This window comes from Manis pentadactyla, chromosome 8, assembly GCF_030020395.1.
Source record: "Manis pentadactyla isolate mManPen7 chromosome 8, mManPen7.hap1, whole genome shotgun sequence".
NCBI classification, from domain to species: Eukaryota; Metazoa; Chordata; class Mammalia; order Pholidota; family Manidae; genus Manis; species Manis pentadactyla.
Window position 1 is genome coordinate 97,366,537 of NC_080026.1, and position 14,292 is coordinate 97,380,828.

The 14,292-nt window shown below is 53.6% G+C and overlaps 1 protein-coding gene across 13 annotated transcripts; it reads right to left on the reverse strand.

Annotated features, from left to right (window-relative positions):
* Positions 1-378: 378 nt before the first annotated feature.
* On the reverse strand, positions 379-13,127 carry DUSP13B (dual specificity phosphatase 13B). Of its 13 annotated transcripts, none has more exons than XM_036928817.2 (9): positions 12,914-13,124; positions 11,918-12,135; positions 10,389-10,441; positions 7,957-8,061; positions 6,844-6,938; positions 4,234-4,425; positions 3,211-3,384; positions 1,533-1,753; positions 379-825 (listed from the first exon to the last, which is right to left on the reverse strand). In XM_036928817.2, the coding sequence occupies exons 1-9, from the start codon at positions 13,120-13,122 to the stop codon at positions 623-625; spliced, it is 1,470 nt and encodes a 489-aa protein (XP_036784712.2). In that variant the 5' UTR covers positions 13,123-13,124; the 3' UTR covers positions 379-622. The 13 variants fall into 13 exon arrangements, 11 of the variants coding, with proteins under 11 accessions (XP_036784712.2, XP_057362010.1, XP_036784713.2 ...); XM_057506027.1 differs by having other exon boundaries at positions 4,234-4,323; positions 12,914-13,123; XM_036928818.2 differs by lacking the exon at positions 11,918-12,135 and having other exon boundaries at positions 10,389-10,596; positions 12,914-13,127.
* Between the last annotated feature and the right edge of the window lie 1,165 nt (positions 13,128-14,292).

A 14,292-nucleotide genomic window follows, 5' to 3' on the forward strand; every position in this document is an offset into this window, starting at 1 on the left:
GGGTAAATGAAAAGATTGACTGGATTCAAGAGATCCTATCTGTGCACAGTGAGTTTTGATAGTTGGTTTTTGGGAGGATGGACATGGAGGAGATGGTGATGTGGCCAACTCTGATTTTTATCCAGACAACATAGCTCTTGGGTGATGGTATGAGGAGGAAAAAATCCTGCAGATCTTGTACCCCCACTTATCCCTCTTGTACCCATGGCAGATACCACAAACTGATCCTCATCTGCCCTCTTTCTCCATGAAGCCCTGACATGGGCTCCGACTCCTTTTGTTCACCGCCATCGTGCTGAATCCATGGGCAAGCCCCTGCATCCCTGTGGCCATCCTGGGAGCAAGCCACCACCCCACAAACCACAAGGAGATCTCGTGTCTTTATTATGATGAATCTTTTATTATAGAGACAGACTGAGCTCTCCTTTGCATAAAGAGTCTCTGGATTGGGTCAGAGATATCCATCTGCTAAAAGTCACCACCCACCTCTGTCTCAGCTAAGCCCCCACTTGCTATACATTTCAAGATCACTGAAAATAGCAGAGGCTGTCGTCCTCAGGGCCAGGCTGATTGGGTCAGGACATGCTGGCCACAGAGTCAGGGCTCCTGGCTGCCCATCAATTCAGGGTCGCCCTGTCTCTCGCCCCAGTCGGTTGTCCAGAACCTGGAGCTGCCGGAGGAAGCCCGAGTTGGGGCAGATATTGCGGTGGGCCTGCACCACCTGGATGGCCTCCACCAGCGTCATGTTCTCGCAGATCATGAGGAAAGCCAGGACAACCGTGGCGGAGCGGCTGACCCCCATTGCGCAGTGTACCAGCACGCGGCCTGCGGGGAGACCCAATCTAGAGTCAGCTACCTGCCCTCACAAGCCTATCCCTTTGGGAATCAAAGATGCTTCTAGCCATCCTTCAGTCCACCTATCACAGCATTCTGGAATATAGACACTGTCCTCACTGGCAGATGGGGCAACCGAGGCCCTGAGAGGGAAAGGGACTGGCTCGGGTCACACAGTGAATTAGTGGCAGAGCTACGGTTAAGAGCTGGGGTTCCTTTCTCTTGGTCCAAGGTGCCTCCTCTGGCATCCTTTGCAACACTGGTGTGGTGAAGCGGGAACAATGCTCCTGGAGTCCCCTGGGTTTGTGGCAAATTACAAGGGGTGTTCACCTACCTCCCTTTCCCCAAGTCCTGTCCTCTTCCCTGCCCCTGCAGCTATATGCAGAAGCCTCATCTTCGAGAGGCCTGCTCAGCCTTTGCTAGGTCCTGTGCCTTCTGCCTAATACCTGACCTCTTACTGAGGGCTGTGGTTACACTGATGGCCATGCTGCTTGGTTATGTCTGTGATTGTTGGTTTCTAGGGTGTCCCTGAAGGGGATGCTCACTACATGGTGGTAGCTCTTTGGACCCTGGGATGGGAGGGTTGTCGAAGGAGTTCTGGCTCTGGCTGCCCTGCCCCCTTGGTGCAACTGAGGAAACAGGTGCCCCAGATCCCACCCCTGCCCCCCTTCCACCTCAGGGCCTTTCCAGCAGCCCACCTTGGGAAACGCTGAGGGCAGTTCGGATATATCGAGCAACAGGCAGAAAGTAGACACTGAGGTCAAAGAAGGGGTTGTCATCGGCCTCAATGCCATAATACGCCAAGGGCATTCCACGGTAGAACTTGGCACCTGTGTCCACTTGAAACTTGCCTGCAGCTACATTCACAATGTGGGTGATGCCCAGCTGGGCCAGTTTATTCTTGTCCCGGGCTGCGTACCTGGACGGAGGGCACAGGGGGGTTGGGAAGTAGGGGTAGGTCTCAGTGGGTCAGCTCTGGCCGAGTTGGAACTTGCCCCCTTCCCTCCTCTGCCATCCCCCTCCAGTGGTGAGACTGGACCCAGTGAGCTGCTGGAGTGAAGGGCTCCTCTAATTGGAGTTCTGGACTCCCACTCAGGCCAACTTTTCTGGAGGGCAGTTTGGCCACATGCATCAAAAGCCTTAAAAAAGTATTCCTACTTTGCCCCAGCAAGTCTCCTTCTGGGGACTTAAAAATCCAAAATGTACCTAAAGATATATGTAAACTGGATCTAATGATATGGAAAAGAGTAAAAAATTAAGGAAAAAATTCACCAAATGTCCTATAATAGGAGATTGAGTATGGGATACCTAAATGAAATACTATGCAACCATGAAAAGCTAGATGCAGGTGAACAAGGAAAGGTATTCATGCTATATTCAGAACCTGTGAAATACGCAGAATACAAGACGACAATGTTTAAAAATGTTTTAACAGTATGTTGTGCAACTCCATTTAAGAAAGCTTTCTATATAAGGCAGATTACAAAATGAGATTATAAAGTGCTACCATTTTTGGAACAAAATTGTGATAGAGCATGTTTGTATGTACATGTGTATGTATTTTTAAAAAGCCAGCAAGGCTTTTATTACTGGTTATATGTGTTGGGGGAGGAATAGCATCATATTGTTAATAAGTTATTGATCTATATTCTCTAAATATTAAGGAAAATTTCTAAAATCCACATATATTGACCCATATGTCCTAAATATTAAGATATGTTTTGGGGAGAATAGGTCACAATTCTACTACATATATGTACACCCTACAGAGTTCCACAGACACAAGTACTAGAATGTTCCTAGGATCACTGTTTCTAGGAGACAAAAGTAAAAACAACTCAAATGTCCATGTACAGCAGAACAGGTAATTATGGTGTATTCATGCAAATTAATTGTATACAGCAATGAAAAATGAGTGAACTACAGCTACACATAATAATATGGATGAATCTCACAATTTTGAGTAAATAATGCTAAACACAAAATACACAAAATACACATGTAACTTCAAAAGGCATCATGCCTGGGCCTTTTGTTAGGTACATAGGTGGTAAAACTACGAAGAAACACAAGGAAATCATTATTTCAACACTTAATGGTTGGGTTATAAGAAGGATTCGGCAAGGTCTTCTGGGGTACAAGTAATGGCCTGTTTCTGACCTGGGTGGTGAAACTGTTCATATATTCCCTGGGCACTTTTCTTTTGTGTGTTCTATTTCCACAATTAAAAGCAACGATAATAAAAAAGGAAAGAATGATATAAAAACGAATAATATAAAAGGAAAAAGAGGCCGTCAGGATACCACTCTGTCCCTAGGGGTCTCTGGGAGAGGTCTCCCTTCTGCTCCCTCCACCCACCACTTGGGTTGTACTTACGCATCTCCCAGGAAGAGGCTGGGCCAGACCTCGTTGATGTGGCTTGGCGTGGCAGCCCGCCGGACCCATAGCAAGCGCTGCAAGGCGGCCAGTGTGGGTGGCTGGTAGGGGAGCTCCCGGACTGCCCTGTGGATCTTGGGTCTCCGGAGGTCCTGCTTCTGTAGAGAGTCCATCCTGGAACAGAGAGGACACTGGGGAGGCTGGGGACAGGCTCCCTGAAGGTTAGCCAGCTGGCAGGGAGGCCCAGGCATGATGCAGTGCCCAGGTGCCCTGGGTTGTTGTGGAAAGGGCTCTCAGCTATGTTAGAGAAAGTTATTAACCAGCGCAGCTGAGGCTGAGACCTACACCCTTTCCCCAGGGAACAAGGGAACCAACCCCTTGTCACAGCTGTGGAGCTAGGAAGCCCTCTCTCCTGCCCTCTCCAGAGGTCTCTGATGTTGGAAGCTTTAGCCAAGGGACCCCAGAGTTCCCTGTTTGTGGCAACTAATCAGTGCAGACCCTACCCCTTAAGTCATTGGTCACTTGGGACTGTGTAGGGATGGAGACCCCAGCTGGCTGTGGCCCCCAGAGAATATCTAGGGAAGGCCCTGCAACCTAGGCAGCTCATCTTGTGTCCTCCTCTGCTGCTTCCAGGGCTGGTCCTCAGGCCCCCAGCCCCTCCCAGTGTCAGGTGCTTCTCTGGAGTGAAGGACCTGGGCTGTGAACCAGCATTTGTTAGCATTTCCTTACTGAATGAGTCGTGAATGCCTCTCTGGGCTTGGTGCCTCGCTTGTGTAAGGCCCTATTTTACACAGGAGCAAGCTGAAGGACAGAGAGAAATTTTTTTAAATGATGCCCAAAGCTTCATGGCTGATAAGTATCAAGGTTGGGGTTTCAATCCAGTTTTGTGCTCCTTCAGTTCCATCTCCAGTGCTTCTAGTTACCATTACTGGGGACTCAGGAGATTGTTCTCTAACCTATCTGTCCCTACAGAGGTGTTGCTGTTACTCATCTGCCTACGGGCCCTGGGATTTTCCTCCTTACCCCCACAACTCAGGCGAGCGCTGCAGGTCAGGCCTTGCCCAGGTCGGGCGGGCAGCATCAGGAGCCGGCTGGCTGAGGGAGTCTGGAGCCCTGCAGAGCTGGGGTGTCAGTGGCACCAGAAGCTGCATCTGGTGCTGTGCTGGCAAGGAGTGCCTATCTTGGCTCCGTGTGCCTGGCACCCTCAGCCAGGAACTAGGAAAGGTACAAACTGGGAAGAATGTCTTTTCTCTTTGGTGGGTGGTGCTCAGACCAGGAAGAGAAACAGGCACCCAAGAGGCCATGCCCAGTGGTCAGCTGCTGGGCAGGGTGGAAGTGAAGACCCAGACTTTCCCCTCATCCCCCACTGTGACCTCTCAGGGAAGGCTGAGTGGCCTGCCACCTGCCTAGGGCATGGTCTGGGGCCAGGAGTTGGGAAGTGGGCACAGGAACAGGATTCAGCATGTGATTGGAACGGGGCGGGCAGGTTCTGCCCAGAATACAAACGCTGTGAAGCGGCTAAAATTCCATGTCCTTCCTTGTAGCCCATGGGGGTGGGGCCTGAGGGAAGACCTCGGCCACTGTGAATGTAAGTACCCCAAACCCCGTCCCTGCTTGACATCTCTTTGGGGATAAAGGTTCTTGGCCCTGGAACTCCCCATTGAGAAGGGAGGCTACCTGAAGTGCTGGCAAGAGAACTTTAAAGGGAAGGAGAGCCTGGCCATGACTCATTCGCTGACCCAGAGCAAGTGTTTGGTCCTGTCTTGGCCACTGTTTCTCTTTCTCATCTTAAAGATCCTTACTTTTCTCTGGGGGTCTGACCTGAGACTGAGAGAGAAAAGGCTGGGTTAACCAGTCACCACAGGGTAGGAAGCAGTGTAGTGCGTTGGGGTGGGCAAATCTCCCAAGCTTCCAACCGCCACACTGGTCTGGAGCCACCAGTTGGGGTTGCATGAGCCCCAGAGGGGACAAGACGCTGCTTTGGAAAGCTTGACACGCTGGCCCGCCTCTGAGTTTGGTGTGGGGTAATGCCGCCACCCAGTGGCCCGTGGGTGCCTCGCAGCGCAGCTTGCCTGGGAGCCGGCAGCCACACTGAGACACAGCTGAACCCCGCTCCTCCTGGAGACTCCTGAGAGGACTTGGGGGTTGGGGTCTGCTAGGCCACAGCCCAAGCCTCAGCCTCCTATGAGCCTTAGGCCCAGATCTGGAGAATGGGGTCTTTTCCTTGGACTTAGGTCCTTGTCAGGTCCCATTCAGGCCTCACACCTAATGCTCATGGACATATCCCCCACCTGTCTGCTCTGTCCCACTGGGGGCTCAGCCTCCCTCTTAGGCAAGGGTCAGCCCCACCCCATGCCTCTGACTCATCCTCCAAGCTCCAGGCACACACACGAGAGGGGAGCCAGTAGCTGCAGCAGTTACCCTGTCTCTGCCACCCTCAGACGGGGATCGCCAAGGGCCCTGCCTGGCACCTCCTCTCACAAACCCCTGGCCACTGAGGGTGAAGCACGGGCCCAAAGTCCGGCAGAGACAGGGCCCGGTCTGTCTCTTCTCCCACTCACTCTTGTTACTCTGCATCCTTCCTCCAGCTCCTCCCTAAGCTGAACAGCTGCCTCTGGGCCGCGGCTTGCTTTCTCTCGTGCTGCCATTTACAGGTGCCGACACTTGTTTTCTTTGTGTTTCTCCTCTCTGTGTTGCTCCCTCGGTTGCCTCTGTCCCCCAGCCTCTCACAGGAGCACACACTCCTCCTCAGCTTCCCAGCACACCACCCTGCGTGCCAGTGGCCTCAGGCCAAGGCACAGGCTTCCTCTGGGCAGGGGGCAGCTGTTTGCTATCCTCCTCCTCAGCCAAAGCTCCCCCTGGTCTCCCCGCCTGCCCACTCTCCCTGCTTCCTCTACCTCCCCAGGCAGACCAGATGGGACTGGGACCGCAGGACAGGTGGGTGGGAGATCTCAGCGTGAGACAAGTGAGGAGGCTGGTGCAGGAAGCGTGGGGGAGGGTGGCAGACAGGTGGCCAACAGTGGGCTGCCGGTGGGGCTTTGCATGCAGCACTCAGGCCTTGGAGGAGGGCAGGCCTGGGCAGTGCTCAGGCCTCGGACTTGTCTCTGTGTGCTCTTCTCTAAGCCAGCTTCCTCGGTGAGGCTGCTGGGACAACTCCATGAGATAATAAATCCTAGTAAATGGCGCATCTCACTATTATTACCCTTACCCTTCCAAGCTTCCGCCATATCCTGGGAGACAGTAACTTTCCCACAGGATGTGAGGCTCGATTTCTCTCTTTATGTTTCCTGACATTTCTTTCTCTGTCCAGCAATAATCATTATTCTACATTTTCTCACTGAATACTCACAGTACTCTTATGAAGCAGCTATCATCATCCCCATTTTAAGATGAGGAAACTGAGGCTCAGAGAATTTAAGCAATATGCCCAAGGTCACACAGCTAATAAGCATGGGAACCAGGATTCGAACCCAGGTCTTTCTGACTCAACTATGTTTTGTCTGTGCCTGTATCTCTGACCCAGTATGTCCCCTAATCTAACTCACTCCCCACACAATACACACAAGCACAGGTGCCCTGTCCCTCAATACCCAGCATGCTCTGTGCTCCCTTTGAAGGGGGGCAGTCACCCACCTGTGGGGGTATCTGACTGAGGCTGTGGTCTTCTCTGACGGGCACTCTGTGCTGCCGGCTTCCAGCTGCCTGTCTCTGCACACTTGATGCTGTTTCTATTTTTTGATTTGAGTTTAATTATAAAGCATGATGTGCTTCTCCCCTCTTCCAGCCGCCCCCTGCCACTCCCAGCTCACCCTGGTCCCTGGGCCTGGTCAGTCCAAGCCCAGCCAGGCACCTGGCCCTGCTGGGAGTAGAGGCAGTCCGGCAGGGGTCTGCCTATGGTATGTGTGTATGTGTATGTTGATTGTGGGGCAGAGAGAAGGAAGACTGAATATGCCCTTTTGAAAATTCCCTTGGCCTTCACGGGTGGTGTGGAACTTGGGTAGAAGGTTAATGCTGGAAGGATCTGCCAGCTTTGGAAGATGGAAGAGGACAGAGAAGAGATTAGCCAAAATTACAGACAAACTGGCAGCATTGCCAACATCAGAGCCCAGGTCCAGAGACCCTTAGCTGGAAGCTAAGGATTATATGACTGGTCCAGGATTAAGATCTGGAAGACTTAGGTTGAGGGAAGTGCGGGCAGACAAAAAGATAAATGGAGTTCAGAGCAGGTCTTTAGGCCAATCCTGGCTAGTAGTCAGAAGCTGTGTGTCCAGAAGCCACTCTGCCTTTTGCCAAGCTCCCCACTCTCCCAGAAGGCATTCCTGGCCCAGGCCCCGCTGTCCCTTGAGGCCAGTGAAATGGTCTGTAAGGTCCCCCCAGAGGCTAACTGTAGTCAGGGACCTTGGATTGGGCCTATTAATAATGCTCCCTGTACTCCAGAGACACTCCCCATATACCCACTCACACTTCCCTGCTCACACTCCCAGATAACGGACACACACACACAGACATGCACACCCATGGCCACCCCTCCATTGGGTTTCTGAAGTCCAAGCTCCGGGGGCTAAGGACTCCACTTTCCTCCCATGTTCCCTCTCCTCCTGAGGGAACTTGAGTTGCCTGGATGAGGCGGCTGAGAGGGCAGCCCATTCCCACATGTGGGGACTGAAGGCAGTGGCTGAGGGTAGGCAGTAGGGGGAAGCAGATGGAGCAGTAGGCTCTAGGGCAGACCCCACACTGGACTCTTACCATCTTCTTGGTATCCACCTGGGCCAGAGCGGCCAGCAGGGCCAGCAGGACCAGTGCCAGGCTGGTGAAGTGGCAGAGCCCTGTGGCAGGGACTAAGGGCCATCCCTGGGGGAGAGATGAGATCCACATTATAGGCAGGTTAACCAAGGCCCAGGGATTTGTCAGGGCAGAGGCAATAGCTGCCATCTAAACCTGCTTCTGCCTTGTCAGGTCAGAAGGTAAGGGTGCTAGGAGAAATGAGGAAGCAGGTTTGGGGCCCAGAGATCATGGAGAAAGTTGGCTTCTCCCAGTGGTCCCCTCATCTTTCAGGGCCCCCAGCCCTGGGACTGCTGTGTATGGCTGCACACGCTGTGCGCTGCACAACCTTGGGGGCCCTGGTTGCAGACTATTTGGTGGATGACACCCCAGGAACTGTGCAGTGTTGTAGCCCAAGGGACTCCCCCAAAGCTAGCTGCCTGATGGGAGAGATGCTGAGGTTGGAGGTCAGGGTATTTAAGAGTCCTAGGGCAAAGAAGTGGAGTGATCAGATATGATCAGAGATCTGCTGCTCTGCTAGATTCCTGAAACCTGTTTAGAGGAAAGAGAGCAGGATGGGAACACGCATGCCTGTCCCATAGAGCAACCCACAAATAAGTTTCACCAGTAACTAAGTGACACCCAGCTTAGCCCCAGATCTAATCCCAGCTCCAGCCACAACCCTAATTTTCTTCCATTACACTCACCCCCAAACTCTAAACCTAGCCCCTGCCCTCATCCCCGTCCCCAAGATGTTCATCCTCCTGACAGCATGTGGAAAGGGGTTGATATTGTTAAAGTGTTCCCCCTTGGCTGGGCTGACTGTGCTCCAGAGAAAAAAACAGCTCTTATGGGCAGGGGGCAGGAGGGAATTCAGTCCATGACCTGGGAAGCTCTTGGCAGGAAGAGGTACTACCACTCTTCCCATTCCCAGGAACACCTAGGCCAATCACCCCCTGCAACTGGCAGCCCCTGTGAGCCAGTGGGGGTGCAGCACAGCCAAAGTCAGAGCTGAGGAGGATAAGGGGAGGAGCAGTAGGGGAAGCAGGAGCTGGAGGACCCCTAGAGGGAGCAGAGGGCAGCTCTGGAGGCTTAAGCCCCCAGCTGGTGGCCCTCAGGGTCCATGTAGGTGTGAGGAAGGTGGGCTCTTGGAGCCAGACAGGGGCAGACCCAGCCTGGGCATGGCGGGAGAAAGGCAGCGGGCCCTCTGCAGCTCCCACACAATCCTAGTGCCCCCACAGCCAAGAGACACCCCTACCTCCTTCCAACTGAGTTGGAAGAAAACATAGGGCTGATGCCAAAGAAACACGCCCACCTTGGCGACCACCTGTGGCTGGGAGCCTGAGAAGCAATGCTACTGCTGAGGGACCCCAACTCCTTCTACTGGGCAACTGGGGTCATTGGAGCCTCCAGCAGGAGGGAGGAGGCTTGGGGAGAGGAGGTAATGGGATCTGTTCCCCTTGTGCAGCTAAGGACAGTTTGGTGCTGTTCCAAATGCCCTGAACACAGAACAGGAAGGTAGGGGTTAAATGCAAGCAGGAAGGAGTCTGGATAGATATCAGGAAGACCTTTGCATCCTAAAGGAGTACCCAGAACCAGAGAGGAAGGGAGGTTCGGGAGGGTCCTTCTGTAGATCTCTGAGATCAGACTGGGTGGGGGGTAGGGAATGGGGTACTGGGTTCGGCAGAGAACCGAGTGGCATGATGACAGGAGAACTTTATATTAAGCAGGGCTTGTGGGAGGAGGTCACGCTGCTGGCAGGAGCATGGTTGTCCTTCCCCACTGTGCGGACAGTGAGGCTAGGCTGACATGGGAAGTGACTAGGTCTGGCACCACACTTCTCCCCCAGAGCGGCTGCTGGGGCCCACACCCAAGGGGAGGGCGTGCAGAGATGTGCGAAGGTCCCGACGGCCCGCAGGCACCAGGGCTGGCTGTGCTGCTGCCTTGGTGGGGCTCAACTGAGTCCCCATAGGCTTCCAGCCCGGAGGCTGGGCACCCAGCACAGGACATTAGGACCAGGGAGGAAGGCCTCACCTCTCCCATTTTATGCTTCCTGCCCCTTTCCTTCCTAGCCTTTCCATCCTCGCTGGGGTCTGAAGATAAAGGCGGGCTGGGGGACAGGGAAGGCCCTACTGGAGGGTTGCCTTGGCCAGGCCCTGATGGGACCTGGGGTTGGTGAGGAGAGCCCAAGAGGGTGGGGAGAGGGCCAGGCCCCCTTCAACCCTCGCTTCTGGCCATACACAGCCCTGGCAACCAGTCCCTGAACTGGTCCCATCCCATGCCCCCTGCCAGCCCTCACCTGCCCTCTTACTTCCAGCCTCACTGGCCTTCCCCTCTGTGCTCTCTCCACAGGCCTCCTCATCTGGCCTCTCGAGCCGCACCCAGCCTTGCCCCTCCAAGCCCTGCCTGGCCCTTACCTGGCCGCCCAGGTCTGGACTGCACCCCGAAGCTGCTGGTCCAGCTGGCAGAGCTGGTGGAGGAAGCCTCGGTTGGGGAAGACCCATCGGCGCTGCCGCACGGTGACCACCGCCTGGCGCAGGGACAGCTGCTGGTGCAGCATGAGGTAGGCCAGCACCAGGGTGGCGGAGCGGCTCACCCCGACCACACAGTGCACCAGGACCTTGGCTGAGGAAACACCCTGGTGAAGCCCCTTCCCACCAGCCAGCCCACCCAGGGGCTGGCAGGGGGACCCAAGTTCCTTTCTCTGCCCTGCCTTGGGAGTGCTCTGTGACCCTGTGTAAATCACTTGGCCTTTACGGGCCTCAGTTTCCTGATCTGTCAAACAGGTAGACCAACATCTGTTTTGCCTACCCTTGGAATGGGGTCCAAACTCCTTAACATGGCTTACAAGGCCCTCTGTGAGCAGGCTCCTGCTGACCCTGCCCTAGGAACCCCAACCTCAGCTCTAGAAACGCTGGGGGGCCTCTCTGTCCCTTGGAGCTGTCATGGTCTCTTGTCTCCAGCCTTAGAAAATGTGATTCCAACACTTGTAAAACTTTCCCCACTCTTGGTCTGACTAATGTCCATCACCCATCTGTCAGGTTTCAGCTGACACATGTGACATGTGGCCTCCTCGCATAGACTTCCCTGACCGCTCATGGTATCATTTGAATCACAGAGCTGCTCATCCTTTCAGCATGTGGCCTAGTGAGCACTGTTGTAGAGGGAAGCACCCCCACCTCCCTGAGCCTCTGAACTGACCACCCTGCCCTGGGCTCCCAAAGCTCTTCAGCTGCCCACTCATATGAATAGTACTCATAATACTTCAGATGCTGACTGTCGTTCCACCTGCATACAAGGGTAAGTGCCATGAGGGCAGGCACTCTGCTTTTTCTAAGTGTAGATTCCCAGTATTGTCACCCAGGAGGATAAGAAATACCTGGTGAATGAATGGTGGAGGAACAAATGAATGTCAAAGTGCTCAAACGTTAATAACTGCTATGAACCATCATGGTCTTGTCTTTCCCATCATGTAAATTGGAAACTGATGTCCAGAAAGGGACACTGGCTTGCCCAGGGTCAGGTGGCACGGGTACAGCTCTCACCCAGGATGAACGCAAGGCAGGGGCTCCAGCGTGCCCAGGCTCCTTTGTTGGACCCTGGGTATTAGAGGGTTTTATTCCATGTGAAGGTACTTAGGGGCAGAAACCAGACATCTAGGTACTAAATGGCAATTTCCCAAAGCTGAGTGATGCAGAGAAAGAACCATTTTGCTGTTTGGGGGACTCGACTTCCAGCCCCAGGGCTGCCCCTAACTCATGGCATGACCTTGTATTCTAGGTCTCTATGAAACAAGGAGGTTGGAGAAACTGCTGGAGCACTGAGCAGAGTGCTGATCGCTTTTCAAAAACTAGGGATGGGAGGGCACGCACTGATGTTTGAGGAGAAACTGAACATCCCCCATGACTGAGAAGGATGGGATGTGGGTCCAGATCCCAATTCCTACCCCCAGGTGTGCTGAGGGCTCGGTGGATGAAGTCAGCTGCAGAAGAGAAGTAGGCACTGATGTCGAAATCCGGGAGGTCGTGGGCTGGCACCCCTAGATAGGTCACACTGCTGCCATAGAAGTCAGGGCTGCCCTGACAGTAGAGGCCTCCATGGGCGGCGTTCAGCACATGGGTGATGCCCAGCTTCCACAGCTCAAAGCGGTTATTTGCCGTGGCCCTGGGGAGGGAAGGAGGGAGGCTGGATGCCAGCTGAGCCATAGGGCTCAGGGAGGACGTTTTGTCTGACCCCTGCTTCAGAGGGACAGAGCCCTTAGGGTCCAAGGGGAACTGGAAGGAACTCAGTAAGCTTGAGCTGGGGTCCACAGCTCACAGCCCCACCCTCAGAGTTTTCTACTGAGAGGTCTGATGGCATAAGAAGTTATCTTTAGACTCTCTTTGCTTTCTGAGGTGATCTGACCATGCCTTGGCCAACACAGGAAGCAAAGGATTGCTTCAGCCCAGGGATCCAGCTGCCCCTCCTTTCCTGCACCACGCCCTCCCACGTACATCTGGCCTCTCCTGGCCACTAACCTCATACTTGCTTCTACCTGCAAATATCTATTAGAGGTGACACCTTTCCTGATTCACCTTTAGTCAGGCTTCCTCACCCACTCCGTGTCCAGAGGAGGGAGGCTGGGACCTGGATGGGGAATTCTCTATCCATCCCATCTCATACCTCAAGTCACCATTCCCCAGGCCTCTGCACCCCAAAATCGCCCCCTGTCCCAGACGTGCCAGAAGATTCCAGGAACCTCTGGGAGCTTTCAGGCAAGTAAAGGCCCTGCTCCCCCTGGTGACCACACCTAGCCACTGCACTGTCCCCAGCACAGGGGTCCTGGAGAAAATCCCTGGCCTGGCATGCTCAGAGCAGAACTATTTCTCCTGTGCCTCTCATCGCCATCTCTGGTACAGAGGCTTTCTTTCTCCCTCCCCAGCCCTGCCCAGCTACCACTCACGCATCTCCTATGTAAAGGTTGGGCCAAACTTCATCCACGCGGCTGCAAGAAACCTTCCCTGCCCTCAGGAGCTCTTCCAGTTCCAGGACACTGGGGCAAGGTGTGGCTTCGGCATCTCCCCTCAGCTCTGGGAGCGAGGCCTCAGCCATAAGCCAGCCCACCCACCCCTCTGTCTCTGCAGTCACTCCTCTCTGCCTCTCCAGTGTCATTACTCCTTCCTGGAGATTGGCAGGGACAGGTGGGACAGGAGCAAGTGACTCAGCAAGTCACAGGAGCCTCCAGAGAGAACAGGATATTTCCTTACCAAGTCACCCGCTTGACCCCAAACACCATAACAACATGGAATCAGACATACCTCTGTAAGTCGCTTTGCTTCACCTCAGTTTCTTCATCTGTAAAATAAGGATAATGGGACCTCAAAGAACTGTGAGGATTAAACGAAAGAAAGGATGTTCTGGGTCTAACACATAGTGGGTGGTTAAGAAACATTTGTCGAATTAATAGGTTTAAAGCCCACTTTGGTTCTGAGGACTGAGCTAAAAGTTACGGATCTAGGGTAGAGAGGAGGTGGTTGGCTCTAGGATGAATGACAGAAAAGGCTCTGCAGGTCTGGCTGTTGGATAAGCCTATGGACTATGGCACTCAGGGAAAGTTTCCTGAGTGGTAGTCAGAGAAATCTGGAGAGGAGGCGTGGAAGTCCTCTAAAAGGAGTCCACAGGGTTTGGGGGAAAGTTTGACAAGTTCTGTAATGAAGATAAAAGAGAAGGCTGAAAGGGGCAATACATGTCAAAGGGGGAGAAGGGAGGTGAATGTTCTCTAGACTTTCTAAAGGGGCAAAAGGCCTGTCATGAGTAACATTTTGGCAGTGGGAGGGAGATTCCTCTACCTATAAAGGCTTTTGTCCCACAATAGAAACTGAGAAAAGTCTATGTCCTTCTTTCAGAATCAGTTATTGGCTGGAGCAGTGAGATGTCTTACCCACTCTCAGGTGACTTCATGAAGGTCCGTGATAGGGCTGGGAGGGGTACTAGTTGCAGTGGGAAGGTTGCCAGCTGCCTCTGGCCTTGAGTCCAGCTTGAGAGTAAAGGCCACAGAAGGGCATCCCATGGAAGCAGTCTGTGCTCATGTCCACCCCAGAGCCTGTCCCTGCCCCCATCAGAGCCACTGAAGTCTTCCCTGCTTTACATGGGTAGCAAGGTCCAGGAGGGGCTGGAGCCCAGGTTGCAGGTGGTTTTGGGCTTGGTTTATGCCACTGCTGGGACTTCCCTTAAAGTGGGGTAGTATAGTGGAGTGAGCAGAGCACAGGTTCTGAAGTTATAGGAATACTGGCTTTGGCACATATTAACTACCGTACCTTAGGCAAGTTTCTTGGGTCTTCT

Bases quoted from the DNA above. Each gene is read 5' to 3' on its own strand.
- DUSP13B (XM_036928817.2), bottom strand. From the start codon at position 13,122: ATGACACTGGAGAGGCAGAGAGGAGTGACTGCAGAGACAGAGGGGTGG. The intron at 3,385-4,233 runs GTAAGGAGGAAA...TCTCTGTTCCAG, and splicing joins CGCTCGCCTGAGTTGTGGGG to GATGGACTCTCTACAGAAGC. The intron at 1,754-3,210 runs GTAAGTACAACC...CCCTCCGTCCAG, and splicing joins AGCCTCTTCCTGGGAGATGC to GTACGCAGCCCGGGACAAGA.